The sequence below is a fragment of the Nerophis lumbriciformis genome, linkage group LG01 (genome assembly GCF_033978685.3).
Source record: "Nerophis lumbriciformis linkage group LG01, RoL_Nlum_v2.1, whole genome shotgun sequence".
NCBI classification, from domain to species: Eukaryota; Metazoa; Chordata; class Actinopteri; order Syngnathiformes; family Syngnathidae; genus Nerophis; species Nerophis lumbriciformis.
In genome coordinates this window covers 34,365,001-34,392,784 of record NC_084548.2, presented here as the reverse complement: position 1 = coordinate 34,392,784, position 27,784 = coordinate 34,365,001, and the positions used below count along the sequence as shown (strand labels likewise).

The following is a 27,784-nucleotide window of genomic DNA, read 5'->3' as shown; positions in this document are numbered from 1 at the left end:
AAAGCGAAAATGAAAATGTTAATTTCAGCTTGCTTTACTCATGTTGGGGATAAGTGGCCATAAAGTATCAGCAGTGGATAAATGAGACATGAGCAGCCAGACTGGAATGATCACAGCACTCCTAGAGCAGCATGAACGTCCTCCGCAGAAGAACTAGTTTCAGTCATCGATGCTGGCTTAAAGAGGACAACCACTTCTTTCGTAAGCCAACCACAATGACGTGATTTACGCTTTGATGAAGCCATTTAATGAAACAGAAATGTGAGCTTATCTATGATTAGTTGAAATGTATGTGCATGTGCGTGTGCTCGCAACTTTGTTGGAATAATGCTGGCTATTATTGAAATCATTTTTTGTGGCTGGTTAAAGAGTTAAAGCAGTTTCCTTCATTAGAGACGCCCTTTCTATGTGCATGTCTTAAACACATACATAGCTGTGCAGTTAGACTTGTGTTTTTACTTTAAACAAAATAAAACTGGCTTGCACTCATTTCCTGTGGACTTGCCCTTACCACTAATTGCCTAAGGTAAACCTTCAGTTAATCTAAACACCAATTAATGGCTTCTCAGAGCTTCGTGCAAGGATTTATAATGGGAGAGTAATGATATTGTCAGATTCATAACTGGACTTCACAATATATTATTAATGCACACACTTGCTTTTTTAATCTTATGGGCTCTCACTTTGTTGTATTTTTTTGCAGAACAAATTGTAAGATTGTGATCATTCCTAGAACATTTGGATTACCGTATTTTTCGGACTATAAGTCGCAGTTTTTTTCATAGTTTGGCCGGGCTCCAGTGCGATTTATATATGTTTTTTTCCTTCTTTATTATGCATTTTCGGCAGGTGCGACTTATACTCCGGCGCGATTTATACTCCGAAAAATACGGTATGTTTTATTTTCTATACCGCTTGTCCTCATTTGGGTTACAGATTATACGGGTAAACTGAAGCCTATCCCAGCTGGCTCTGACTCCGAGAGGCAGATGCCTTATTAATAGTATACCCTCCAATTAGCACATGTATTGCAATCTCCCACACAGACTTTAAACTATGGCATGCTCACGTCTAATGCACTCCAGTCGTGATTATTTTAATTGCAACCTGCCCTTGAACTGCGTAATTGCGAGTGCTAGACAAACGAGAGCCCTAATTAACTGGCTCCACCGGCCTCCCCACTGACTGCGGATCTCCAAAAACAAACAGATGGCGTCACGGACCAGCTCGCCTCTGCCGCAAAGCACACGTCAGTGGTCGGCATTCACACTGTGATGTCATGTCCCATAAATGCGGTCAACAGTTACAGTTACGGTGGAGAGCACAAACGCACGTGAGCATGCGCTGAATGCATGAGAGTGTTGTGCATAAGAAGGTGTGTAAGTGATACAAGTGTACAGTGGGTGCAGGTCCTAGTCGATGCCAGCAGCAATGCAAAGTCATACAAATGTCCCACTATAGCAGTTATTTGTTTGTTGGGTTCTGTGGTTGAAACTTTACGCCTTAATTTCACTGCTGCGCACATCTAAAAATGGGTGTTGAAGTCCCAGTGTAATCAAAATGTTAGTGTGCCCTATTAATAAAACAAAACAATCATTTTCGCAAATGTGGATGGAAAAAATCCTTCATTATTTAACTCTTACTCACACAACACACTTGACATTTCTCATGCTTATATTCATTTTTATTTTTTTTTCCTAATAATAAACTTTGGTTTTCTACGGAGCCCCTTAAGCAGTGGTTCTTAACCTTGTTGGAGGTACCGAACCCCACCAATTTCATATGCGCATTCACCGAACCCTTCTTTAGTGAAAAATAAAATGTTTTTTTTCAAATTCAAGACAAAGGTATTTGTTTTTGGTAACACTTTAGTATGGGGAACATATTCTAAGTAACAAAGACTTAATTTAGAGTTATTTGGTTAGGGTTAGAGGCTTAGAGGGTTAGGGCCAGGGTTAGAGGGTTAGGGTTATAATAAGGCCATGCCGAATAAGGCATAAATAAGTACTTAATAATGACTAGTTAAGAGCCAATATGTTACTAATTTGCATGTTTATAAGAAACTAATTAATGGTGAATATGTTCCCCGTACTAAAGTGTTACCATGTTTTTTTAGTGGTGCACAAAATGAACCATGCATGAACATCACCTTGTTCAAACAACAAAACCAACACAGTGCATAAACTCACAACAAATTACACACCTGCAAATCAGTCTGACTTCTGCTGTTGCCGTATCCGTAATACGCCGATAAGGAGACATTTTTATTTACACGAGGAGTCCGGGTGTGTCTTGACCTCCGCCGAACCCCTGAGTCCGACTCACCGAACCCCTTGGGTTCGATCGAACCCAGGTTAAGAACCACTACCCTAAAGGGACATGGATGTTTTCTGAGATCTCGCAATCCTCGTTGCGAGATTTCGCAAAAGCTTTTTTTCCTATGTCAGTGAACCGGAAGTAAAACAGACACCGCGATGGAGGAGCGGGAGCCTACCCATCATCTGTGCTCTGTTGTGGGACCATAATACGATTTGATGTCTTTATATGTTACGCCAATACTAAAATAGAAATCAATAAACTTCTCCCACGGATGATGGGTAGACTTCTCCATCGCTTTGTCTGTTTTACTTCCGGTGCAATGACTTAGGAAAAAAACATTTTGCGAGATTTCGCAAAACATTTTTTTCCCTCCATGTCCCTTTAGAGGATCCGTAGTTTTCACAGTTATGATCGATTGATTGAACTTACCAATCCCAGACTAAGCCTTCAATCCACTGTGCCTACATTCAACCAACCACAGAAGACACCACGCAATTCTTTGCCCTAAATGAGGCATCTCCTCCTAACTATACGAATGCGCATATTGCCCGTCCCCTTAAAAGGGGTGGGGGGGTCGCACTAATATACAATGAAAACTTTAACCTTACCCCTAACCTAAATAATAAATACAAATGGTTTGAGGTGCTTACTATGAGGTCTGTCGCACCGCTGCCTCTCGATATGGCTGTTATCTACCGCCCCCCAGGGCCCTACTCGGACTTTATTAATGAATTCTCAGAGTTCGTTGCTGATCTAGTGACGCACGCAGACAATATAATCATAATGGGGGACTTTAATATCCATATGAATACCCCATCGGACCCTCAGTGCGTGGCGCTCCAGACTATAATTGATAGCTGTGGTCTTACACAAATAATAAATGAACCTACGCATCGCAACGGCAATACGATAGATCTAGTGCTGGTCAGGGGTGTCACCACCTCCAAAGTTATGGTACTCCCGTATACTAAAGTAATGTCCGATCATTACCTTATAAAATTCGAAGTTCTGACTCATTGTCAACAAACTAATAATAATAATAACTGCTATAGCAGCCGCAACATTAATGCTGCCACAACGATGACTCTTGCTGACCTACTGCCTTCGGTAATGGCACCATTCCCAAATTATGTCGGCTCTATTGATAACCTCACTAACAACTTTGACAATGCCCTGCGCAAAACCATTGATAGTATAGCACCGCTAAAACAAAAAAGGGCCCCTAAAAGGCGCACCCCATGGTTTACAGAGGAAACCAGAGCTCATAAATTATCATGTAGAAAGTTGGAACCCAAATGGCGCGCGACCAAGCTTGAGGTTTTCCATCAAGCATGGAGTGATAGTTTAATATCGTATAAACGCATGCTTACCTTAGCTAAAGCTAAATATTACTCAAATCTCATCCGCCTCAACAAAAACGACCCTAAATTTTTGTTTAGTACAGTAGCATCGCTAACCCAACAAGGGACTCCTCCCAATAGTTCCACCCACTCGGCAGATGACTTTATGAATTTCTTCAATAAGAAAATTGAACTCATTAGAAAGGAGATTAAAGACAACGCATCCCAGCTACAACTGGGTTCTATGAACACAGATACAACTGTATCTACGACGGATACTGCAATACAAAATAGTCTCTCTCTTTTTGATGAAATAACATTAGAGGAACTATTACAGCGTGTAAGTGGGATAAAACAAACAACATGTTTACTTGACCCACTTCCTGGGAAACTTATCAAGGAGCTTTTTGTATTATTAGGTCCATCAGTGCTAAATATTATAAACTTATCACTTTCCTCTGGCACTGTTCCCCTAGCATTCAAGAAAGCGGTTATTCATCCTCTGCTCAAAAGACCTAACCTTGATCCTGACCTCATGGTAAACTACCGACCGGTGTCCCACCTTCCCTTTATTTCGAAAATCCTCGAAAAAATTGTCGCACAGCAGCTAAATGAACACTTAGTGTCTAACAATCTCTGTGAACCTTTTCAATCCGGTTTCAGGGCAAATCACTCTACGGAGACAGCCCTCGCAAAAATGACTAATGATCTACTGCTAACGATGGATTCTGATGGGTCATCTATGTTGCTGCTTCTTGATCTTAGCGCTGCTTTCGATACCGTCGATCATAATATTTTATTAGAGCGTATCAAAACACGTATTGGTATGTCAGACTTAGCTTTGTCGTGGTTTAACTCTTATCTTACTGACAGGATGCAATGCGTCTCCCATAATAATGTGACCTCGGACTATGTTAAGGTAACGTGCGGAGTCCCTCAGGGTTCGGTTCCTGGCCCTGCACTCTTAAGTATATACATGCTGCCGCTAGGCGACATCATACGCAAATACGGTGCTAGCTTTCATTGTTATGCTGATGACACCCAACTCTACATGCCCCTAAAGCTGACCAGCACGCCGGATTGTAGTCAGCTGGAGGCGTGTCTTAATGAAATTAAACAATGGATGTCCGCTAACTTCTTGCAACTCAACGCCAAGAAAACGGAAATGCTGATTATCGGTCCTGCTAAACACCGACATTTATTTAATAATACCACCTTAACATTTGACAACCAAACAATTACACAAGGCGAATCAGTAAAGAATCTGGGTATTATCTTCGACCCAACTCTCTCCTTTGAATCACACATTAAGAGTGTTACTAAAACGGCCTTCTTTCATCTCCGTAATATCGCTAAAATTCGTTCTATTTTATCCACTAGCGACGCTGAGATCATTATTCATGCGTTCGTTACGTCTCGTCTCGACTACTGTAACGTATTATTTTCGGGTCTCCCTATGTCTAGCATTAAAAGATTACAATTGGTACAAAATGCGGCTGCTAGACTTTTGACAAGAACAAGAAAGTTTGATCATATTACGCCTATACTGGCTCACCTGCACTGGCTTCCTGTGCACTTAAGATGTGACTTTAAGGTTTTACTACTTACGTATAAAATACTACACGGTCTAGCTCCGTCCTATCTTGTCGATTGCATTGTACCATATGTCCCGGCAAGAAATCTGCGTTCAAAGAACTCCGGCTTATTAGTGATTCCCAGAGCCCAAAAAAAGTCTGCGGGCTATAGAGCGTTTTCTATTCGGGCTCCAGTACTATGGAATGCCCTCCCGGTAACAATTAGAGATGCTACCTCAGTAGAAGCATTTAAGTCCCATCTTAAAACTCATTTGTATACTCTAGCCTTTAAATAGCCCCCCTGTTAGACCAGTTGATCTGCCGTTTCTTTTCTTTTCTCCTCTGCTCCCCTTTTCCTTGAGGGGGGGGGGGGCACAGGTCCGGTGGCCATGGATGAAGTGCTGGCTGTCCAGAGTCGGGACCCGGGGTGGACCGCTCGCCTGTGCATCGGCTGGGAACATCTCTGCGCTGCTGACCCGTCTCCGCTCGGGATGGTGTCCTGCTGGCCCCACTATGGACTGGACTCTTACTATTATGTTGGATCCACTATGGACTGGACTCTCACAATATTATGTCAGACCCACTCGACATCCATTGCTTTCGGTCTCCCCTAGAGGGGGGGGGTTACCCACATATGCGGTCCTCTCCAAGGTTTCTCATAGTCATTCACATCGACGTCCCACTGGGGTGAGTTTTTCCTTGCCCGTATGTGGGCTTTGTACCGAGGATGTCGTTGTGGCTTGTGCAGCCCTTTGAGACACTTGTGATTTAGGGCTATATAAATAAAGATTGATTGATTGATTGATTGAATTGAAACAATCAAAAACAATGCATGGCGGGTCTTGGCGTCTCTCTTTCACAAGCCTGAACTATACGTTGTTTCTGATTGGTTTAAATTGTGTGGTGTCTTCCGTGGTTGGTTAAATGTAACACACACGCACTTCTGAATGTGAACGTACACCATACTTGCCAACCCTCCCGAATTTTCCGGGAGACTCCCGAATTTCAGTGTCTCTCCCGAAAATCTCCCGATTTCCAGCCGGACAACTATATTGGGGGCGTGCCTTAAAGGCACTGCCTTTAGCGTCCTCTCTCACCTGAAAAGGAGACTATTATATATGTCTCCGTTATCCATAGGTTTATCTATAACCCATAACACGGTGGCCGAATGGATATAGTCACTCATGAACGGTCAGAGAAGCACAAGGCGGCGGCAACGCAGTATTATGGGCCACCTTGCAAGCAACATTCCATTCTCATAGACTTAGACTTAGACTTCCTTTTTATTGTCATTCAAATTTGAACTTTACAGCACAGATAAGAACAAAATTTTGTTACATAAGCTCATGGTAGTGCATGATAAAAAAGCAATAAGGTGCATATATTAATAAATAAATATATATAAACAATATATACATATATATACATATATATATATATATATATATATATATATATATATATATATATATATATATATATAAAATAAATAAATATATATACATACTGTAAATATATATAAATAAATAAATAGATTACTGTACAGATACATATATTGCACTTTTTCACATGCGTCCACGTTTATGGATGTATGTTATATTGTATTTTTTATTCCAGCGAGTAAATCCATTTTGGGGGGAGTTGAGGGGATAAATTAATTATGATGCGTTCAAGAGTCTTACGGCTTGAGGGAAGAAGCTGTTACAGAACCTGGAGGTTCTGCTTCGGAGGCTGCGGAACCTCTTTCTTGAGTCCAGCAGTGAAAACAGTCCTTGGTGGGGGTGGGAGGAGTCTTTGCAGATTTTCTGAGCCCTGGTCAGGCAGCGGCTTTTTGCGATCTCCTGGATAGGAGGAAGAGGAGTCCTGATGATCTTTTCCGCCGTCCTCACCACTCTCTGGAGAGACTTCCAGTCTGAGGCATTGCAGGCTCCAGTCCAGACAGAGATGCTGTTGGTCAGCAGGCTCTCTATAGTGCCTCTGTAGAATGTGGTGAGAATGGGGGGAGGGAGCTGTGCTCTTTTCATCCTACGCAAAAAGTGCATGCGCTGCTGAGCTCTTTTTACAAGAGCTCCGGTGTGTAGGGACCAGGTTATATTGTCAGTTATCTGTACCCCCAGGAGCTTGGTGCTGCTTACTATCTCCACCGCTGCTCATTTGCGGATGTTTTCAACAAATCCGTGAAGGATATGTTCCCGGATTCAGAGATCGCTCGCCAGTACTCAAATGGCAGAACAAAAGCTACTCAAATAGTGAAAGGTAAGTGTTATTTCTTTTTTAAGCAACAACTGTGTTTTCATTACTGTTTACTATATTATATACAGTATATATATATATATATATATATATATATATATATATATATATATATATATATATATATATATATATATATATATAGTATATATAAATATAAATATAAGAAATACTTTAATTTCAGTGAATTCTAGCTATAAATATACTCCTCCCCCTTAACCCCGCCCCCCGGCACTGCCCATCCACCCCCAATCTCCCAAATTCGGAGGTCTCAAGGTTGGCAAGTATGACACACACGTTGTATTACACGCTCACGAATCTGGATGCGCTCGCTCAAATCGTACACGGCAGAAGTGTCGCAAAAGTCAGATGTAAAAAAGACAGCCAATAGAGGGTTCTTCATCTCGCAGATCATATATACGCAGGCACAGATTGTATTACACGTTTGCACTTCTGAATTATCTTACACAAAACCCAAAACCAGTGAAGTTGGAACGTTGTGTAGATTGTAAATAAAAACAGAATACAATGATTTACAAATCCTTTTCAACCATATTCAATTAAATAGACTGCAAAGACAAGATACTAAACGTTCGAACTGGAAAATGTTGTGTTTTTTTGCAAATATTTGCTCAATTGGAATTTGATGCCAGCAACATGTTTCAAAAAAGCTCGCACAAGTGGCAAAAAAGACTGAGAAAGTTGAGGAATGCTTATCAAACACTTACTTGGAACATCCCACAGGTGAACAGGCTAATTGGGAGCAGGTGGGTGCCATGGTTGGGTATAAAAGCAGCTTCCATGAAATGCTCAGTCATTCACAAACAAGGATGGGGCGAGGGTCACCACTTTGTGAACAAATGCGTGAGAAAATTATCAAACAGTTTAAGAACAACATTTCTCAACAAGCTATTGCAAGGAAGTCATGGATTTCACCATCTACTGTCCCTAATGTCATCAAAAGGTTCAGAGAATCTGGAAAAATCACTGCACCTAATGACGATAATACGGACCTTCGATCCCTCAGACGGTACAGCATCAAAAACCGACATCAGTGTGTAAAGGATATCACCACATGGGCTCAGGAACACTTTAGAAAACCACTGTCAGTAACTACAGTTCGTCGCTACATCTGTAAGTGCAAGTTAAAACTCTACTATGCAAAGCCAAATCCATTTATCAACAACACCCAGAAACACTGCCGGCTTCGCTGGGCCCGAGCTCATCTAAAATGGACTGATGCAAAGTGAAAAAGTGTTCTGTGGTCTGACGGGTCCACATTTCAAATTGTTTTTGGAAACTGTGGACGTCATGTACTCCAGACCAAAGAGAAAAAATAACCATTGTAATAGGCGCAAAATTCAAAAGCCAGCATCTGTGATGGTATAGGGATGTATTAGAGCCCAAGGCATGGGTAGCTTACAAATCTGTGAAAGCACCATTAATGCTGAAAGGTACATACAGGTTTTGGAGCAACGTATGTTGCCATCCAAGCTACGTTATCATGGACGCCCCTGCTTATTTCAGCAAGACAATGCCAAGCCATGTGTTACAACAGTGTGGCTTCATAGTAAAAGAGTGCGGGTACTAGACTGGCCTGCCTGTAGTCCAGACCTGTCTCCCATTGAAAATGTGTGGCGCCATATGAAGCCTAAAATACCACAACGGAGACCCCCGGACTGTTGAACAACTTAAGCTGTACATCAAGCAAGTATGGGAAAGTATTCCACCTGAAAAGCTTCAAAAATTGGTCTCCTCACTTCCCAAACGTTTACTGAGTGTTGTTAAAAGGAAAGGCCATGTAACACAGTAGTAAAAATGCCCGTGCCAACTTTTTTGCAATGTGTTGCTGTCATTAAATTCTAAGTTAATGATTATTTGCAAAAAAAATTTGTTTTTCAGTTCAAACATTAAATATCTTGTTTTTGCAATCTATTCAATTGAATATAAATTGAAAAGGATTTGCAAATCATTGTATTCTGTTTTTATTTACGAATTACACAACGTGCCAACTTCACAGGTTTTGTGTTTTGTACATGCCTAACACAGCTTAATGGACAAATGTTAATATTTTAAATGGTTTTATTATTCGGTGGTCTGATGTAGTGTGTATGTGTTAGATACATGCCAACATAAGACACAAACATACATTTACAGGAGTTAGAGCTACTATTTAATCCCGTCTACAAAGAAGTAACAGAGGCTTGGCTGCGGCAGCTCTCCAGCTGAGACGTAAAGATACACATCCAACATGGCAGATGGACACAGACATACAATGACATATTAAAAGAGGAGGGAATACTGAAATGTACAGGATGCTGATTGCAGTCCCATATTCATCAAGGTGACCTGAAGACGACTAAGAACCATAGGCCAATAGAATTACGATGCGATAAGGACCACCTAGTCTGCTGCAATCAGGGTTGCCTCACTGACCTCCAAGCTTGGATTTTCCATATTCCTTCGCTTCCCCTCTTTTTTCATTCTTGACTGTCCTTTCTATTGCATGGACCTGTGCACTAAAACACATCACTGCTCTTGAGTGGCAGAAGCACTATATACAGCCTGGGCTGCTTGATCACCATTTAGCCACTTCCTGTTTGAGGCAGTCAATCTGTTTGGCCCCTGCAGGCCATTGCTAAGCTCACTAACAGAGCAATTGCAGCTTTCCGCCGGCTTGATGGATATGCAGGGCTCACGTTGCAACCATAGTGTGATATGTTCATGTTGGAAGTCTTGTTTGCATAAACACAGAAATGAATGCAAATATATGCATGATTTGGTCTGTTTTGTTTCCTTTAAATCACACTTAGGGTGATGAGAACATCATGACTGTGAACTAGGGTTGTATGGTATACCGATATTAGTATAGTACCGCGATACTAATGAATCATATTCCGTACTATACCGCCTCTGAAACGTACCGGTCCCGCACCCCCCCGTCACGTCGAGTCATTGCTGGTTTTACGATCAGACGAGCATGTTGGGCGGCGCACAATCACGGAGTACTTACAAGCAGACACAGTGTGGAGACAGAAAAGGGAGAACAGACGTATTTTGACTTAAAAACTAACGATAAAGGTGAAGCTTTAACACTGAAACACCCTCAGGAAGAGGTGCTTTAAGACATGGCTAGCTAGCTAGCAGCTATAGTCCATCCACCGTCAATAGTGTTTTTGTTATTTTTAAATCACTAATCCTCGCCTCCATGGCGACAAATAAAATACGTTTCTTACAAGTATCCTCCCTGCAGGACGAGGAATGGCTAAACGTGCTTCACAACACACCGTAGCTCACCGTCATCAACAAGTAAACAAACGCCACTGGTGGATCTACACCTGACATCCACTGTAATGATATCAAGCACAGACACGTATCCAGTCGATTCTACTATGAGTACGTGGATATTTTTTGGCATCACATCTTCTTTCGTTTTTTTTTTAATTCATATTATGTTTATAAACTCAGGACATATTTCCCTGGAGGGACATATTTCATGAGGACTTTGAATATGACCAATGTATGATCCTGTAACGACTTAGTATCGGATTGATACCTAAATTTGTGGTATCATCCAAAACTAATGTAAAGTATCAAACAACAGAATAATGAGTGATTATTACATTTTAATAGAAGTGTAGATAGAACGTGTTAAAAGAGAAAGTAAGCAGACATTAACAGTAAATGAACAAGTCGATTAATAATTCATTTTCTACCACTTGTCAAAATAATAGAATGATAAATGACACAATATGTTACTGCATACGTCAGCAGACTAATTAGGAGACAAGTTGTCTAGTACAGTGGTAGGGAACCTATGGCTCTAGAGCCAGATGTGGCTCTTTTGATGACTGCATCTGGCTCTCAGATCATTCTTAGCTGACATTGCTTAAAGGGGAACATTATCACCAGACCTATGTAAGCGTCAATATATACCTTGATGTTGCAGAAAAAAGACCATATGTTTTTTTAGCCGATTTCCGAACTCTAAATGGGTGAATTTTGGCGAATTAAACGCCTTTCTATTATTCGCTCTCGGAGCGATGACGTCACATCGGGAAGCAATCCGCCATTTTCTCAAACACATTACAAGCACTGAGTCAAATCAGCTCTGTTATTTTCCGTTTTTTCGACTGCTTTCCGTACCTTGGAGACATCATGCCTCGTAGGTGTGTTGTCGGAGGGTGTAACAACACGAACAGGGACAGATTCAAGTTGCACCAGTGGCCCAAAGATGCGAAAGTGGCAAGCAATTGGACGTTTGTTCCGCACACTTTACCGACGAAAGCTATGCTACGACAGAGATGGCAAGAATGTGTGGATATCCTGCGACACTCAAAGCAGATGCATTTCCAATGATAAAGTCAAAGAAATCTGCCGCCAGACCCCCATTGAATCTGCCGGAGTGTGTGAGCAATTCAGGGACAAAGGACCTCGGTAGCACGGCAAGCAATGGCAGCAGTTTGTTCCCGCAGACGAGCGAACTAAACCCCCTGGATGTCTTGGCTCACACCGTCCCTTATGCCACCGAAGATGATCAAGAGAAGAATATCGACCCTAGCTTCCCTGGCCTGCTGACATCAACTCCAAAACTGGACAGATCAGCTTTCAGGAAAAGAGAGGGGATGATGTCTACAGAATATATTAATTGATGAAAATTGGGCTGTCTGCACTCTCAAAGTGCATGTTGTTGCCAAATGTATTTCATATGCTGTAGACCTAGTTCATAGTTGTTAGTTTCCTTTAATGCCAAACAAACACATACCAATCGTTGGTTAGAAGGCGATCGCCGAATTCGTCCTCGCTTTCTCCCGTGTCGCTGGCTGTCGTGTCGTTTTCGTCGGTTTCGCTTGCATACGGTTCAAACCGATATGGCTTAATAGCTCCAGTTTCTTCTTCAATTTCGTTTTCGCTACCTGCCTCCACACTACAACCATCCGTTTCAATACATGCTTAATCTGTTGAATCGCTTAAGCCGCTGAAATCCGAGTCTGAATCCGAGCTAATGTCGCTATAGCTTGCTGTTCTATGCGCCATGTTTGTTTGTGTTGGCATCACTATGTGACGTCACAGGAAAATGGACGGGTGTATATAACGATGGTTAAAATCAGGCACTTTGAAGCTTTTTTTAGGGATATTGCGTGATGGGTAAAATTTTGAAAAAAAAAATAAGCCACTGGGAACTGATTTTTAATGGTTTTAACCCTTCTGAAACTGTGATAATGTTCCCCTTTAACACGATAAGTAATGAATAATTCTGCTGGTAATCACAGTGTTAAAAATAACCACGTATCAACCAGACTACAAAACCATGCAACACCAGAAGTCACATTAATGGTAAGAAGTATTTCATTTATTATTGGTTAGCTTCAGAACAACATTGTTATTAAAAAGAATAAGAGACTCATTATACTCTAAAAATGTTGTTCTTACTTAAAAATGCACGCATTTAGTTGTATTCATTGTTAAAAAAATATTATACGGCTCTCACGGAAATACATTTTAAAATATTTGGCTTTCATGGCTCTCTCAGCCAAAAAGGTTACCGACCACTGGTCTACTATGTTCACTATTTTATTTAAGGACTAAATTGCAATAAGAAACATATGTTTAATGTATCCTAAGATTTTTTGTTAAAATAAAGCCAATAATGCAATTTTTTTTGTGGTCCCCTTTATTTAGAAAAGTACCAAAAAGTATCAAAATATTGATATCGGGACAACACTACTGTGAACTATATTCATGAGTGTGCATTTGTTTTGCTAAATATCTATTTGGTTTATTATTTATCAGGATCATTTCCCAGTTTGACTGTAACTTAAACACTTCTTGTGAATGATTATTTAGACGAAAGTAATCATACGTTTTTTCACCGTATGACTGTTTGTTGGTGGTACGTCTGCTGTCACTAGCAACACCTGCAAAAATTGTCTTTGGGATTTCTTTCTCGTTGTGTGTGTGAGTGTGTGGCTGTTCATTGTTACACACTGCAGCCAGCAAGTTTGATGAATGTGGAAAGAGCAAAAAAGATTAGGTAAAGGAGGACAGAGAAGAAAAGTGTCTTGTCAAAGATGCTTAGAGGCCAAGGGATAAAAGCCAAATATCCCATGTCAACAAAAGATACATTGCAGGACAATGATGCCGTTTCATGCACGAGCCACACAAAAGGAATGAACACAAAGATAGCAGAGCATGCCAGAGAGCATTTTTTTAAAACTAATACAGCATGCCAAGAAACTCTTGCTGAATAACAAAATGTTCGTGTCCCAGAAGCTTCACAAGACATGAAGACAGTGACGCTCTGCAAGTCACCCAGTGGAATGTCCACAGAGTCCTTTCCCAGCTTGTCTTTACCATAGTCTGTTGTTGCCGCCAAGCCTGTGTGTGGTCCTGGTGCGGCTCAGCCACTCAGAATCATTTCCATTTCAACATATCTGTGGCTCTCAATGCAAACCACCACTGTTATCCACTCCAGTGGAGGCAACACCAAAGACTTGCCCTCCGGGTGACCGCCTGTGTGTTTGTATGTGAGACCGTGCATGTGTCTCCATTTCGGCGTTAATGCATATGGTCGAGTCGCAGTGCCATTCTTTGTCATTCATCTTCTGACATAATTCTCATATAATCAAGATAATGGGAAGAAAACAGCCTTGTGTGAGTGGTGATTAATGTGTTTTAAACTGTCTCTTATCTCTAAGTGATCAGCGGTTCTACTCCCAGGAGCTCCTCCCCGCCACAAACAACAGTGTACATCACATCATTTAGAAGGAATGTGGTTTCTAAACCATAAGATACATCCAGACATATTTTTATTACTTTTGATAGACATAGGTGTGGCTGTCTAAACCACAGAATTATGACTTGAGACAGTCCTGTCAAGATAAGTATACATACAGTATAGTGTGTTAACATATACTTTGAGTTTAATAGCTTCATTTTGCTGCTTTCCCCCTTTGGCCATACCTATACAGTAGTACCTCAACTTACAAGCACCATTCGTAATTCAAAACATTCATATCTCAAGTCAGTCCCACCACCTGAAATTAATTTAAAATCAAATATAATCCAGGATTTGGTAGAAAATGGATGAATGGATGGATTTCAAGATCTCACATGTCTTTTAAAAAGAAAACAAATAGATAAGAGATGCTGTTTGAAAATCATTGCAAAGAAAAAAACAGTAGTTTTATGGAATAATGTAATACTATTGTACAGCGTTTACCTTGGGGGCAAGACTAATGCTGTGTCTTCTCCAGGCAAATATTTTGCTCAGTGGCCTGTGGTTAGAGTGAGATCGGTAGGTCATGAGTTCAAACCCCGGCCGAGTCATACCAAAGACTATACAAATGGGACCCATTACCTCCCTGCTTGGCACTCAGCATCAAGGGTTGGAATTGGGGGTTAAATCACCAAAAATGATTCCCGGGTGCGGCCACCGCTCCTGCTCACTGCTCCCTCACCTCCCAGGGGGTGAACAAGGGGATGGTTCAAATGCAGAGGACGCATTTCACCACACCAAGTGTGTGTGACAATCATTGGTAATTTAGCTTTAAAGGCCTACTGAAACCCACTACGACCAACCACGCAGTCTGATAGTTTATATATCAATGATGAAATCTTAACATTGCAACACATGCCAATACGGGTTAGCTTACTAAAGTGCAATTTTAAATTTAGCGCGGAATATCCTGCTGAAAACGTCTCGGCATGATGACGTCAGCGCGTGACGTCACGGATTGTAGAGGACATTTTGGGACAGCATGGTGGACAGCTATTAAGTCGTCTGTTTTCACCGCAAAATTCCACAGTATTCTGGACATCTGTGTTGGTGAATCTTTTGCAATTTGTTCAATGAAGAATGGAGACAGCAAAGAAGAAAGCTGTAGGTGGGAAGCGGTGTATTGCGGCCGATTGCAGCAACACAAACACAGCCGGTGTTTCATTGTTTACATTCCCGGAAGATGACAGTCAAGCTTTACCATTGGCCTGTGGAGAACTGGGACAACATGGAGAACTGGGACAACAGAGACTCTTACCAGGACAACTTTGAGTTGGATGCGCAGACGCGGTACCGTGAGTACGCTTCCAAACATTTGATCGCTTGCCCGTACGTGCGTGCCGCTATGTGCATGTCACGTACGTAACTTTGGGGAAATATATGTGCTGTATGAACTTTGGGGAGGTGAACGGTACTTTGGGCTGTGGGATTGAGTGTGTTGTGCAGGTGTTTGAGTTGTATTGGCGGGTTATATGGACGGGAGGGGGGAGGTGTTTGTTATGCGGGATTAATTTGTGGCATATTAAATATAAGCCTGGTTGTGTTGTGGCTAATAGAGTATATATATGTCTTGTGCTTATTTACTGTTTTAGTCATTCCCAGCTGAATATCAGGTCCCACCCGCCTCTCACAGCATCTTCCCTATCTGAATTGCTCCCACTGCCCTCTAGTCCTTCACTCTCACTTTTTAGAACGATACGATCGGAAACGATTCAGTGAGTTGAAATCGATTCAGTAACTTTTTAGCAAACAAAAAACAAGCAGTGTGACTATGAAATAAATAGTGGATACTGGACACTGCAGGTGGAGTTTCCTAAATTCCTGTTGCGTCTTTTAAAGGAATTATGTATACATTAATTATTATTAATTATTACAAATGAGCAAGTAAACAACAATTAATGGCCAAGGCATTCACATCTTATTTGAATAAAGAACAACCAGCATTTGTGGTTGAATAACGAAAGGAAAATATTTTGTGCTCATATTTTCAACATTGAAGACATTTTCAATAAAACTACAGTAATCAACATTTTAACAGTAGATTTACCTGCGAAATAAAGTTTCCCGACCCGGCCGTACAGTATCTGTTGTCCGCCATGGCGTCGCCGATGAAGGACAGCTTCCCACGTGTGTGGAAGCATGTATGCCTACTCATCCCTGTTGATGGTGTTGGCCCCTTGCTTCCTAATTTCCATAGCCTCCTTCATCTATCTCTTGTATTTTTTTCTTTCTGATGAAATGACAACCACTTCTGTTTCAGAAATCGGTGCGCCGCCATAACTTGCTCCACTGTCATTTCCGTTTTGTTGGTCACATTTTTGTGGCTGAAAGTTGTGTTGCAGCTTTTTATTATCCTGTTGTGTTTGTTTTTGTTGTAGCTTTTGCAATTGTGCTGTAGCTGAAAGTTTTTGTTTTGTAATTTCTGATATTGTCTTGTGGCGTTTGGGTTTGTTATGACCCTTCTCAGCCACCGTAGATATCCGGGCGAGAACCATTGACTTGGTCCATGGTTCTCGCCCGGACATGGGTAGAGTTGGGGAAGACATCTTGCCCCAAGTGGAGTAGTTCAAGTACCTCAGAATCTTGTTCACGAGTGAGGGGAGAGTGGATTGTGAGATCGACAAGCAGATCGGTGTGACTACTGCAGTAATGCAGACCCTGCATCGATCCATCGTGGTTAAGGATCTTAGCCGGAAAGCAAAGCTTTCAGTTTACCGGTTGATCTACGTCCCTATGCTCACCATTGGTCATGAGCTTTGGGTTATGACTGAAAGAAAAAGATCACGGGTACAAGCGGCCGAAATGAGTTTCTTCCTTAGAGATAGGGTGAGAAGCTCTGTCATTTGGGGAGGAGCTCAAAGTAAAGCCACTGAACCTCCACATCGAGAGTAGCCAGATGAGGTGGTTCGGGCATCTGGTCAGGATACCCCCTGAACGCCTCCCTAGGGAGGTGTTTAGAGCATGTCCGACCGGTAGGAGGCTACGTGGAAAACCCAGGACACGTTGGGGAGATTATGTCTGCTGGCTGGCCTGGTAACGCCTAGGGATCCCCCCGGAGGTGCTGGACGAAGCGGCTGGGGAGAGGGAAGTCTGGGCCTCTCTCTTTGCCCCCCCGACCCGACCTCAGATAAGCGGAAGAAGATGGATGGATCCGCCATTTTTGTTTTAATGACGCCACAGACGGAAAAATAGACTTAACATTTAAAGTCCTTATCATTAAAAGTGCTAAACATCATATAAAGTCTGCCGTTCTTAAATTCAATGTTTTCCTTTTTCTACTATCTACAAGATCGATCGATTCCTTTTTAAATCGTTTTGGATGAATACCTATCATCCTGAAGTTAAACTTGCCGAGCACAGATCAATATATTTGAAATTTAGTACTATAAATCGATCCATTGATATATCGATCAATCGTTACACTCCTCTCCTTTACCTTGAAGAGCAACCACAGAGATGTTAGTTTCATGTTGGTTGTTGGATATTCACCTCTGTAGCTACAGCAGCAGTTCACTGGTCGTTATCCATTGGGAGAACGGACTACCTGTGGCGTCTCTTCCAAGCTGCTTCTACGTTGCGAACACCGTCAGCAGCTTTTCCATATTTTTGTCCGCTATTATGAATATTGTCTGCTAGCGCTGGAAATAGCAGCTGTTTATTGAGGTGCTGACTGCATGGCTGCCTTGCAAGTTTGCTGCTCGGTCGATCGTGTTTGGTTTGGTCTTAAATAACTTTTAAGACCGGATGTTTTGGGGCAGATCTTGCAGGGTTCCTTCTGGCATTTGTGTTGCCAGCTAGAGGTGGATGGGAGTATAACTATTCTTTTTCTTCTTCTATTTCATGGCGAGGGCACGCAACATACACGTAAATAACATTTTGCACACAACTTAAATCATAACAAAAAGCACTGAGAAAACTTGTGTCTTGGGTTACTTGTAAGTTGGGGTACCACTGTACTCATTTACAGTACTGAAATGCGACAAATATTGTGTGTAGGCCTACTAACAAATACAAGTGTTGGCAGTGTCCCATGCAATAATTCCATCAGTTTTTCTTTCTTTCGTAATCTCTCCATCAATCCATGACTGTGTCCCAGTGCACAGATAAGGTCCAGGAAGGTGTGGTTAGGTGGATATTGTGAGGAAGAAGAGCCCATCAAACATTTTTTGGAGAAACTAGAGCCGACTGTGTTTAAGGCCCATTGGTCCAACATCAGTGATATCTTCTTTTGGACAAATAGACATACATTCCGAAACACACACTTAAGTAGAAGCTGCAATTATTTTGTCAGTTTTACATGTATACTGTCTTTGCATCATAAAAGTTGGGAGACCATTTGTCACTCACTCAATCTGGAATTGGCAACATGGTGGTAATTGTGGCAGATCCCCAAGCACAACTTCGTTGCCCTTCAGTCTGCCTTTCCTCCAACATTGTATTGCAACACACTTTCCTTTAACTCATTTGGCAACCAGGATAGAATCACCGACCAGATTCGATGTGTGTTGACCCCAAACAGCTCTGAACCCATTACAGGGTGATAAATGACCCAGCGGCGAATTAGGGAGTCTTTGGAGCATTGGAAGAGGAAGAACAGGATGCACTGGGAGTGATTACAGTCACACAGCTCTGCTCAGGGGACAAAATTGTTGAAACAGTACAAGAATGATCCAACCACAAGAACGGTGAGCTTTACTTCGTCAAAGGAAGGGTGGCCCAAAGAGTTGACGGGCTATGGGGTGTCGAGAGAGAGGGAGATGGAGCGTGTGATCACGTAGATCTTTGTGTTGACATCTGCAGCTGACAGACTCTCACAGAACTTCTGTTTTTTTTTTATTTCACTACTTTGTTTTCACAAAAATAATACAACTGACCTCACCCAGCATAAAAAATGTTTGCATGTATGTGCACATATAGCCTGAAAATACACACATCTATTTGCAGAACAAATACAGACACGTGTTGCTTTTGGATTTGATTTTAGCTTCATGGCTTTTTATCTCTTTTGTCTCTCTGTGTCAGTGATAGGGCTCTCAGTCATAGGTGTACACGAAGGACAGAAGTGCAAAACTCCAGATGTACGCACACACAGTTGCCTTTCTGTTCATTTGCAGGCCAAACATCCACAATAGAACATTAAAGAAAGCTAACCAATGAGAGTAGAACATGCAAAACAGTCCAATACATCTGTGATTTGAGAAGATGAAGTCAATATTGAAGCTCTTGATCACTTTTTTAACAATATTTTATTTCAAAATGTACAGAAACAGGACCAATATTGTTGAGTAAGGCAAAGCTCAAACTAAAATTTAGTAGTCACAGTTAATGGTACCACTTGCAAATTAAAAACGGAACTGTCTTTATTCATATATACAGCACATATACTATAACTTATATTTATATTAAAAAAAACAAAGATAATTAGACTGACATTTGTTTAAAACCCCACTCACATATTGAATCTTTACCTTTATTTTTTTTTTTTATCTTCCCAATAATACATGTCCATGAAAAGTCATTTGGACCAGAGGAAAGTGCACCAGTCTTGCTCCTAATAAGATATGTGTGGGGGTTTAATGCCCACTTTTGAACTTGGGCACAGACCCAAGCCCTGAGCTACGACCTGAAAGGACAAAGCAGTTTGAGTGTCACTTTGTCATTAAGCTAAAATCGGATAAAGCCAAACAACCAAAGAAGAAGCTCTTAGTGTATGTGATATTGCTGTAGCACCTGATAGATCACACTACTACTCGGTCCTTTCGTGAAAATGTGAAGTCAGGAGGTATCTCAGGGCGAAGACCTTTTTAAGGTGGTGAGGTGTAATGAGTACACTAGGAGTGTATGGTGTTCTTGTATTCCTTTCTGTTCCGTGACTTTATTGTGATATGTTTTCATGCCAAGCCGATCCAAGGAAAAGTTCTGGATGGATGGATAGACGCGGCCATCTCCGGTCACCTGGGAAACAGTCCCAGGAGGATGCAGAGCAGTGTTGCAGAAAAAGATGGTGTGAGAGTATGAGCTCTTCCACACTCCATTGAGTTCTCCTGCAGAAAGAAATGGGCCAAACATTATGATGTACAACAGATATGGAACACTTTAATACAGCCCACATGCTGGCTTAGCCGAGATTACAACATGCAGACTATTTTATGAGCGTGCAAATACCTCTGGGTGAAACGGGTGGCAGGTATCTGGGCGCCTCCTATCCTTTTGCATCTTCAGTCGCTCACACTTTAGAGACTCGTTATGTGCAGGTGATATTAAGGTAGTAAAAAGACAACAGTTATCCTATGCTGGGCATCCAGCTAATGATCGCGTATAATGTATTTCAATGATAAGAAAAGCATCATCTGATTGCACAGTGGATGTTGGATTCAGTCCTTTTGGGTACCTTAAGAGATTTTATGTGCTTATATCGATTCCTAGGGAATGGAAGGGGATTTGGATTCGATTAGGTACCAACGGATGGAAATAGGGACTGGTTGGTTGGATGCCAGGGTTCATATCAAGCACTGCTGATGTACTCTTGAGCAAAGTGTATTAAAGAGGAACTGCACTTTTTTGGGGAATTTTGCCTATCGTTCAAAATCATTATGAGACACAAGAACACCATTTTTGAATTTTTTTTTTTCGGATTTTAAAGATGATAAAAAACACTTGAAAGATGGGTCACCTTTGTAGCAAACAAAACCCCCAAAACAACAAAACCCACCATCAAAGTTTTGTATACCCAGTGCCAGTGTACGTGTAATGTAGTAACAGACATGTTAATAACAATATGTATTATGTTATAAATTCCGGGACTGTTTTTTTCCGCACATTGATTTCTGTTTCCATAGCAGCGCACGTCTGACTTCTGGCAACATGTGTGTTCCTACTCCCGGAATCAAATACGAGTGTGTTTTCTAATCATGGCAGACTCGATAATAGACAACGAAAAATACTACTTTTAGACAAATTAGGATTTACAACCTTATACTTTTTAAGCTAAATCTACTGCTGCTTATAGAACACAATATAGCACAAATGAAGAGTGAGACGTTGGAGCAGAGTGATGTGAAAGAGATTTTGACATTATAAATATGGAACTTGGAGTCGAGCTATTTCAACATAAATGATGTGCTTACCCAAAATCAACAGGAAACGTGCCCAGCCAGCTCGACCAGACGAACAACTGTCCATCGAGTGAGTCACTATATCGATCATGATAAACGCAGCACGCCATGCGTGTTAGTACAACTATATTACATACGCTGTCTGGCGAGCTTTGCTGTGTACAAACAAAACATGAAATGTGGGCTAATACTTTACAGATACTGTAATATGATTGTTCATGTTTTTCAGTCAATACAATTTGGTGTCGCAGTGATGTGCATTACAGACTCAAACGTGTTTCGTGTTGACGTAGAAGCTAGCTTATCTCTATCCGTAGTTAGCTTTTACGGCTAATACCGTAGCATGCCGATGTGTTACTACGCTAGACAAGGAGTTCTTCAGTGTTCGCTCTAACAATAACAATGTCTATACAGCTTGGTTACGGAACGTAGATGAAGTTTTGTTGACGTTTTTTTAATGCATTTTTCAAGTGATTTAGAGGTAGAATTGATTGCTCCCATTCGCTGCATTTAAGTAACATTGTGAGCTACCTAAAACAAGCCGATTTTTACATGTTAGAAAGCGAAAAAAAAACAAACATTTTTTTTGTGAATTATAGGCGAAAAAAAAAAAAAAGTGCTGTTCCCCTTTAACTAATTTCCGATTCAACCATCAGAAAACCTTGCAGGTGAAGTTTCAATTAAGTCTACAAACATTCATATATGTCATTCAAGTACCAAGACAAGTCAACTGTTGTATAATAAAACGAAAATGGAGTAAAACAATTCACACTTTGAGAGAATTGTACAAACCGGAGAGAGGGAATAGGAAGCTCTCTGCAGTGCAACATTTTATTCAAGTGGTATTTTATACAGTAAGTAGTTGTGGAAGTCATGAGTGGTTTGAGGGTAATAGGTGGATTTTCATTTAGTATATTTTCCGGACTATAAACCACTACTTTTTTCCCAAGCTTTGCACCCTGCGGCTTATGAAGCGGTGCAGTTAATTTATGGATTTTTCTTCGCAAACGGCCATAATGATTTGCAGTGTTGGGTTAGTTACTGAAAACCAGTAACTAGTTACAGTTACTAGTTACTTTATTTCAAAAGTAACTCAGTTACTAACTCAGTTACTTACACCAAAAAGTAATGCGTTACTGTGAAAAGTAACTATTTAGTTACTTCTTTTTTTCTTCTTTTTTTTTTTAAAGCTCACATTAATGCCCTTTTTGCCTTCATTTCAGTACTGTTATTGCACTGGAGAATACAATCTGTTGATCAACTTGACATGCATTTTTATTTTCCTTTTAACATAATTAATGAAAATCAGTGCAACATAAAAAGGCATTCCTCCTTTCTTTAAACTTGGACCAATGACCATTAATAAAAAAACAAATTTAAGTGCAACATAAGAAGAAACATCATCTTCCTTGAAACATAGGTAGTGAAATAAAGCCTGACATCTGGAGTGATGCTGCTGTCTTCCACACTTGGAGCCATGGATTGTAGAATACTTGTTTTCAGTGGCAGGATCATTGACACAGATGGTGAAGTTTCAGTGCTCAGTAGAGATGGAACACTTTTGAGGGGTTTAAGCACCTGGAGGACCTCATCTGCCACTCTCACATCATCATCAGACAGGGTGACATTTGTCTTCAGGGTGTTGTGGGTCAATGCAGAGTATATAGCTGCCTGCTGCTCCAACATATCATAAGTGGAGTTCCACCTCGTTGGGACATCATGTATGAGCAGGCAGCTTTAGCATTTCTTGCTTTGTCTTAAGCACATGAGCAGCTGTTGTGCTTGGGTGGAAGTAAGAAACCTTCCTGATCCTCCCAAAGAGGCACTCCATCCTATTGACTGAGATTCCCTTCTGTGATGCCAAATTCACTACATGTGCAAATTAAGCACCTATCTGTGGTCCCAGTCCTGCCTCATTCTCTGTAATTATTTGATTTTTGGCATTATCACGTGTGACTGGGATATCTTTATATTCCATTCCTCCACTGCTTGTGTCAGTACCTGCGCAAGGTGACTCTCGTAGAGGGGGCGTGTCTTCTCATCTCCCAGTCTGCTGTGATGAAGTGAGCGCTTATAGTTCCGCTGGACGTCCACCCGTCTGTCATGAGCGCAACAGATGATGCTCGGGATAGTTCATCCACAACTTTTTTCTTCTCCTGCTCATAAAGATCTGGCACAATCTTATTGCTGAAGTGGGTGCGCGACGGGATGTCGTAACGTGGCTCAAGCACGTTCAGCATGTGTTTAAAACCCTCGTTTTGCACAACCGAGTCTGCACTTATAAACACACCGATTCAATGGCGGGGGCGTTCAAGCTCCTCCGTTACTCCGCTCGCCATGACCACGCTGTGTGTGGACTGAACGTGCCAACAACTTTTTTTTTTTGTTTCATATATCAAACCGCGGATCACGTGTGTGCCTCCCCACACCCACACCCACACACACATAGACCGCGCCTCTTTTCTTCTCTCCGGCTTGTGACAGAGGAAGATTCAGAAGAACGACACCGCAGCGCTTGTGTTTCTAGCCGATACTACATCAAAAGTAACGTAAAATAACGCAGTAACGCATCATGTAGTAACGGTAACTAAATTACTGAATAAAAAAAAATAACGCGTTAGATTACTAGTTACCGCCAAAACTAACGGCGTTACAGTAACGCGTTACTTTGTAACGCGTTAGTCCCAACACTGATGATTTGTATTTAACAAATAGTTTTCATAGAACGTCAACAGACACTGAAAAGGTGTGTTATTGTTTGTGCTATGGCGCCATCTTTTGGAAGAGTTACCTCACTTCAAGTGCTACATGTTGAAAATGTACTCTTTCCTTGAGCCGTAAGCAATCGTCTATAGCGTTTTTGCATGGAATGATTCTTCATTCATCACTCCAAGCAATGTTTGTAAGCTTTACAATGTAACTAAAAACAGTCCATAACTACTAAACCGCCCCATTTGTGATGTCTTCAGGAGTGTTTTAATCCATATTTTTGCGTGCTATCGTAATGTAATCAAGCTAGCATCTTAGCGGTACCGAATATGCTAACACGTTTACAAGTGTCTGTGTTAGTAGTATTTACTTACAATGGTATTATTTTTGTATTGTTTCAGTTTCGTAAATTCCCCAAAACGTCAGTGTGGAGTTATTGAGTCTGTTTAGCTGATTGGAGAGCTAGATTCCGCAGGTAGTGGGTCCATGACAATGACTTCTGTTTTGTTTGATCAACCGTTTTGCTGCCGTCAAACAGGCACCGTTTGGGAACAATTAAGGTATGTAAATAAACAATGACAAAATCTTTTGCACCAGTATATATTTGCGGCTTATGTAAAAATATTTTTCTTTCTTCTAAAATGTTGTGGGTGTGGCTTAAATACCGGTGCGCTCTAAAGCCCGGAAAATACGGTACATATACTTGACAAAATCAAGATGCATATGTTAATGACAAACATATCGAAGATTATCATCACAAAAACATATTACATTTGCTCAGTATTAGTCATGTCAAATGCACAGTCAACGTGGATGCATGGTTATGTTATCAATTTTACTGAACACAGCAGGTCTACTATATGTGCATTTCTTTTTGCATTTTGTGTCTAGCTCTCTCATGCATGTGACCGAGAGGACTGGGCTCCAGTCCAGGCTTTTCTCAGTAAAGGATATATATGATTTCAATAGGATCCATGGTGATTGGCTCGAACATACTGCAGTCGCACTTACTGTCCACCACCACCATGAAGAGATTACTGCTGGGAATCTGCTGAATCACAAAGGACCTGCCAATCATATCCAGAGATGAAGCGATCAGAAAATACGTTTTGAAGTTGATGTTGTGAGTTGGCTTGGCACGGTTGACAACGTGCACAACTATGAAATATATTTCCATAGATTTCTACTCGAAATGTATTTCAGCACGCAAGGAGCTTTTCTAGATGCGAGTCAAAGTACTCTGCCAGCTGTCAATCAACGCACAGAAACAGAGAGCAGCAAATAAACTTTTCTGCCTTGAAACATTTTTTATCCTCAACCTATTCTCTTCTTCTTTTGCCTTAGATTCAATCCAAGGTGAACTTCAATGAAGTGTTGCCTAATATAAACCACACTAAGGAGAGATAAATGGAAACCACACTTGTTCATAGCCTCCTGGCTCAGTTTTACTGATTGGCCGACTTGCCTCAGGATTCTTGCCAACAATTTATATTCTTTATGAAAAACCTCTCCTTTTTTCTGTCTCTTGCATATCTCACCTTTTACCCTCCCAAAGGTTTATAAAAGTTATAGACAAAGGAAAGTCCAGTGTCTTTACAAAGATGATAACGAACTAACATATCACCCAATTGGTTTAAGGCAGTGGTTCTTAACCTGGGTTCGATCGAACCCTAGGGGTTCGGTGAGTCACCCTCAGGGGTTCGGCGGAGGTCAAAACACATGGTGTTACTCATCGTGTAAAAACAAACATCTCCCTATCGGCGTATTACGGATACGGCAACAGCTGACTGATTTGCAGGTGTGTAATTTGTTGTGAGTTCATGCACTGTTTTGGTTGTGTTGTTTGAACAAGGTGATGTTCATGCACGGTTAATTTTATGCACCAGTAAAAAAACATGGTAACACTTTAGTATGAGGAACATATTCACCATTAATTAGTTGCTTATTAACATGCAAATTAGTGACATATTGGCTCTTAACTAGTCATTATTAAGTACTTATTCGGCATGGCCTTATTATAACCCTAACCCTCTAACCCTGACCCTAACCCTAACCAAATAACTCTAAATCAAGTCTTTATTACTTAGAATATGTTCCCCTAGTGTCCAAATAACTCTAAATTAAGTCGTTGTTACTTAGAATATGTTCCCCATACTAAAGTTTTACCAAAAACATATAACTTTGTCTTGAATTTGAAAAAAAACAAAAAAACAATTTTCACTAAAGAAGGGTTCGGTGAATGCGCATATGAAACTGGTGGGGTTCGGTACCTCCAACAAGGTTAAGAACCACTGGTTTAGGGTAACCAATTAGCATTTAATTAAAATGTACTTACAACTCAAATTGAGGTTTTACAAATGCATTGCAATTAAAACCATTGTACGTTGAATACATTTTCCGGGTTTGGAAAGTAGTCTATTTCGACATACCATAATGCTAAATGAAGCCAGGTTTGTTTTACATCTGAATTGAAGTGCACTAAATTAACAGACGTTTGTTCTGTCCAACGAGTCTGATTCATGAGCATTGATTTTTTTAAATGTTTTGCTTGCAAATGTGTAATCTGTTTTTCCTGCCCAGTGGTTTTAATCTAACTGTAATAACATTCATGAAGGTAACTCTTGATTTTGAGCTTTGCCCATTTTTCACTCATTAAAAACAAAAGTGAAAGCAGCAAGACCCAGAAGTTTTGATGTCTGGCATAGTAAAAGTGAACTGATCTGAACTCGAAAAAAAGGGAGAGTAATGGTACAAGCACCATAGCCTCATTACTATGGGAATATTCTCCTAATTTACTGCATGGCCAATTCAAACCAACCACAAACAACCTTCAGTTGCGGCGTTGCACCAGTCCACCACACTTTTAATACATTCATCCCACTACGACAAACCAAGCCAACATAGAGGCGAAGCCTGTCCCACTCACAGTGAATAGAAACAGGCTGATGCTTAGTTAGCAATCTGCTGATCTTGGAGAAAAACATGCTCTGACAGCACACCCATTGGCCTTGAAGATACCCACTGAAACACCGCATATGCAGGCACAGACACATATACACACAGGCACTTTAAAGTCTAATTTTCCAAAGTTGCACTGTATCAGGTTTGAGTTCTGCACAAAGAGAATGAGTTCTCACACTCAAACTGGTTGTAAATACAGAACAACATTTAATTAAAGCTGACTGAAAAAACTTTACAAGCTAAGTTTCAATGATGTGATAAAATGCTGGCGACTTGATTTAGTCTACATGCTTTGTTTCTCCAGCAGAGCAAAACTTTACTTTCTTTGCTCACTTGGCTTAATAGATGTGTTCATAGTTTCCATTTTTTTCATGATGGCATAACTAATCCATAAATGCATGTGCGGTTTTCATCTGTCATCATAGTTGAGAAATATGATCGTTATAACTGTATGTGGTTCCGCACATATTAATTCAGTGAGGTTTTTTGGGTGTGAATCTTTGGGTGGTTGTTCAAACACTTGAAACATTACCATAAAATAATACCAACTAAAAAAAACAACTTTCATTTGCAATAACACTGGCAGGATCTGTTTGTTGTAATAAAATTAACTTTAGTACTCTATTAGGACTCAGAACAAAATAATGTGACAAAAGACAGAACACTGACTATTTCGGCCGGGAAAAAGTGATACAAGAAGGTCCAGCTGATGAAACAGCATCTTAATGTCCCACT

General features: G+C 40.8%; 1 protein-coding gene across 2 annotated transcripts in view; it reads right to left on the bottom strand.

Moving 5' to 3' along the window:
* Window positions 1-19,142: 19,142 nt before the first annotated feature.
* Window positions 19,143-27,784, bottom strand: part of cacna2d3a (calcium channel, voltage-dependent, alpha 2/delta subunit 3a) — a 303,523-nt gene continuing 294,881 nt past the window's right edge. For both annotated transcript variants that reach the window (XM_061980175.1, XM_061980183.1), the window contains 3 exons: window positions 25,038-25,155; window positions 20,430-20,507; window positions 19,143-20,308 (listed from right to left, as the gene is read on the bottom strand). In XM_061980175.1, the coding sequence (XP_061836159.1) occupies window positions 20,216-20,308; window positions 20,430-20,507; window positions 25,038-25,155 (289 nt within the window). In that variant the 3' untranslated portion in view covers window positions 19,143-20,215. The remainder of the gene's footprint in view (window positions 20,309-20,429; window positions 20,508-25,037; window positions 25,156-27,784) is intronic.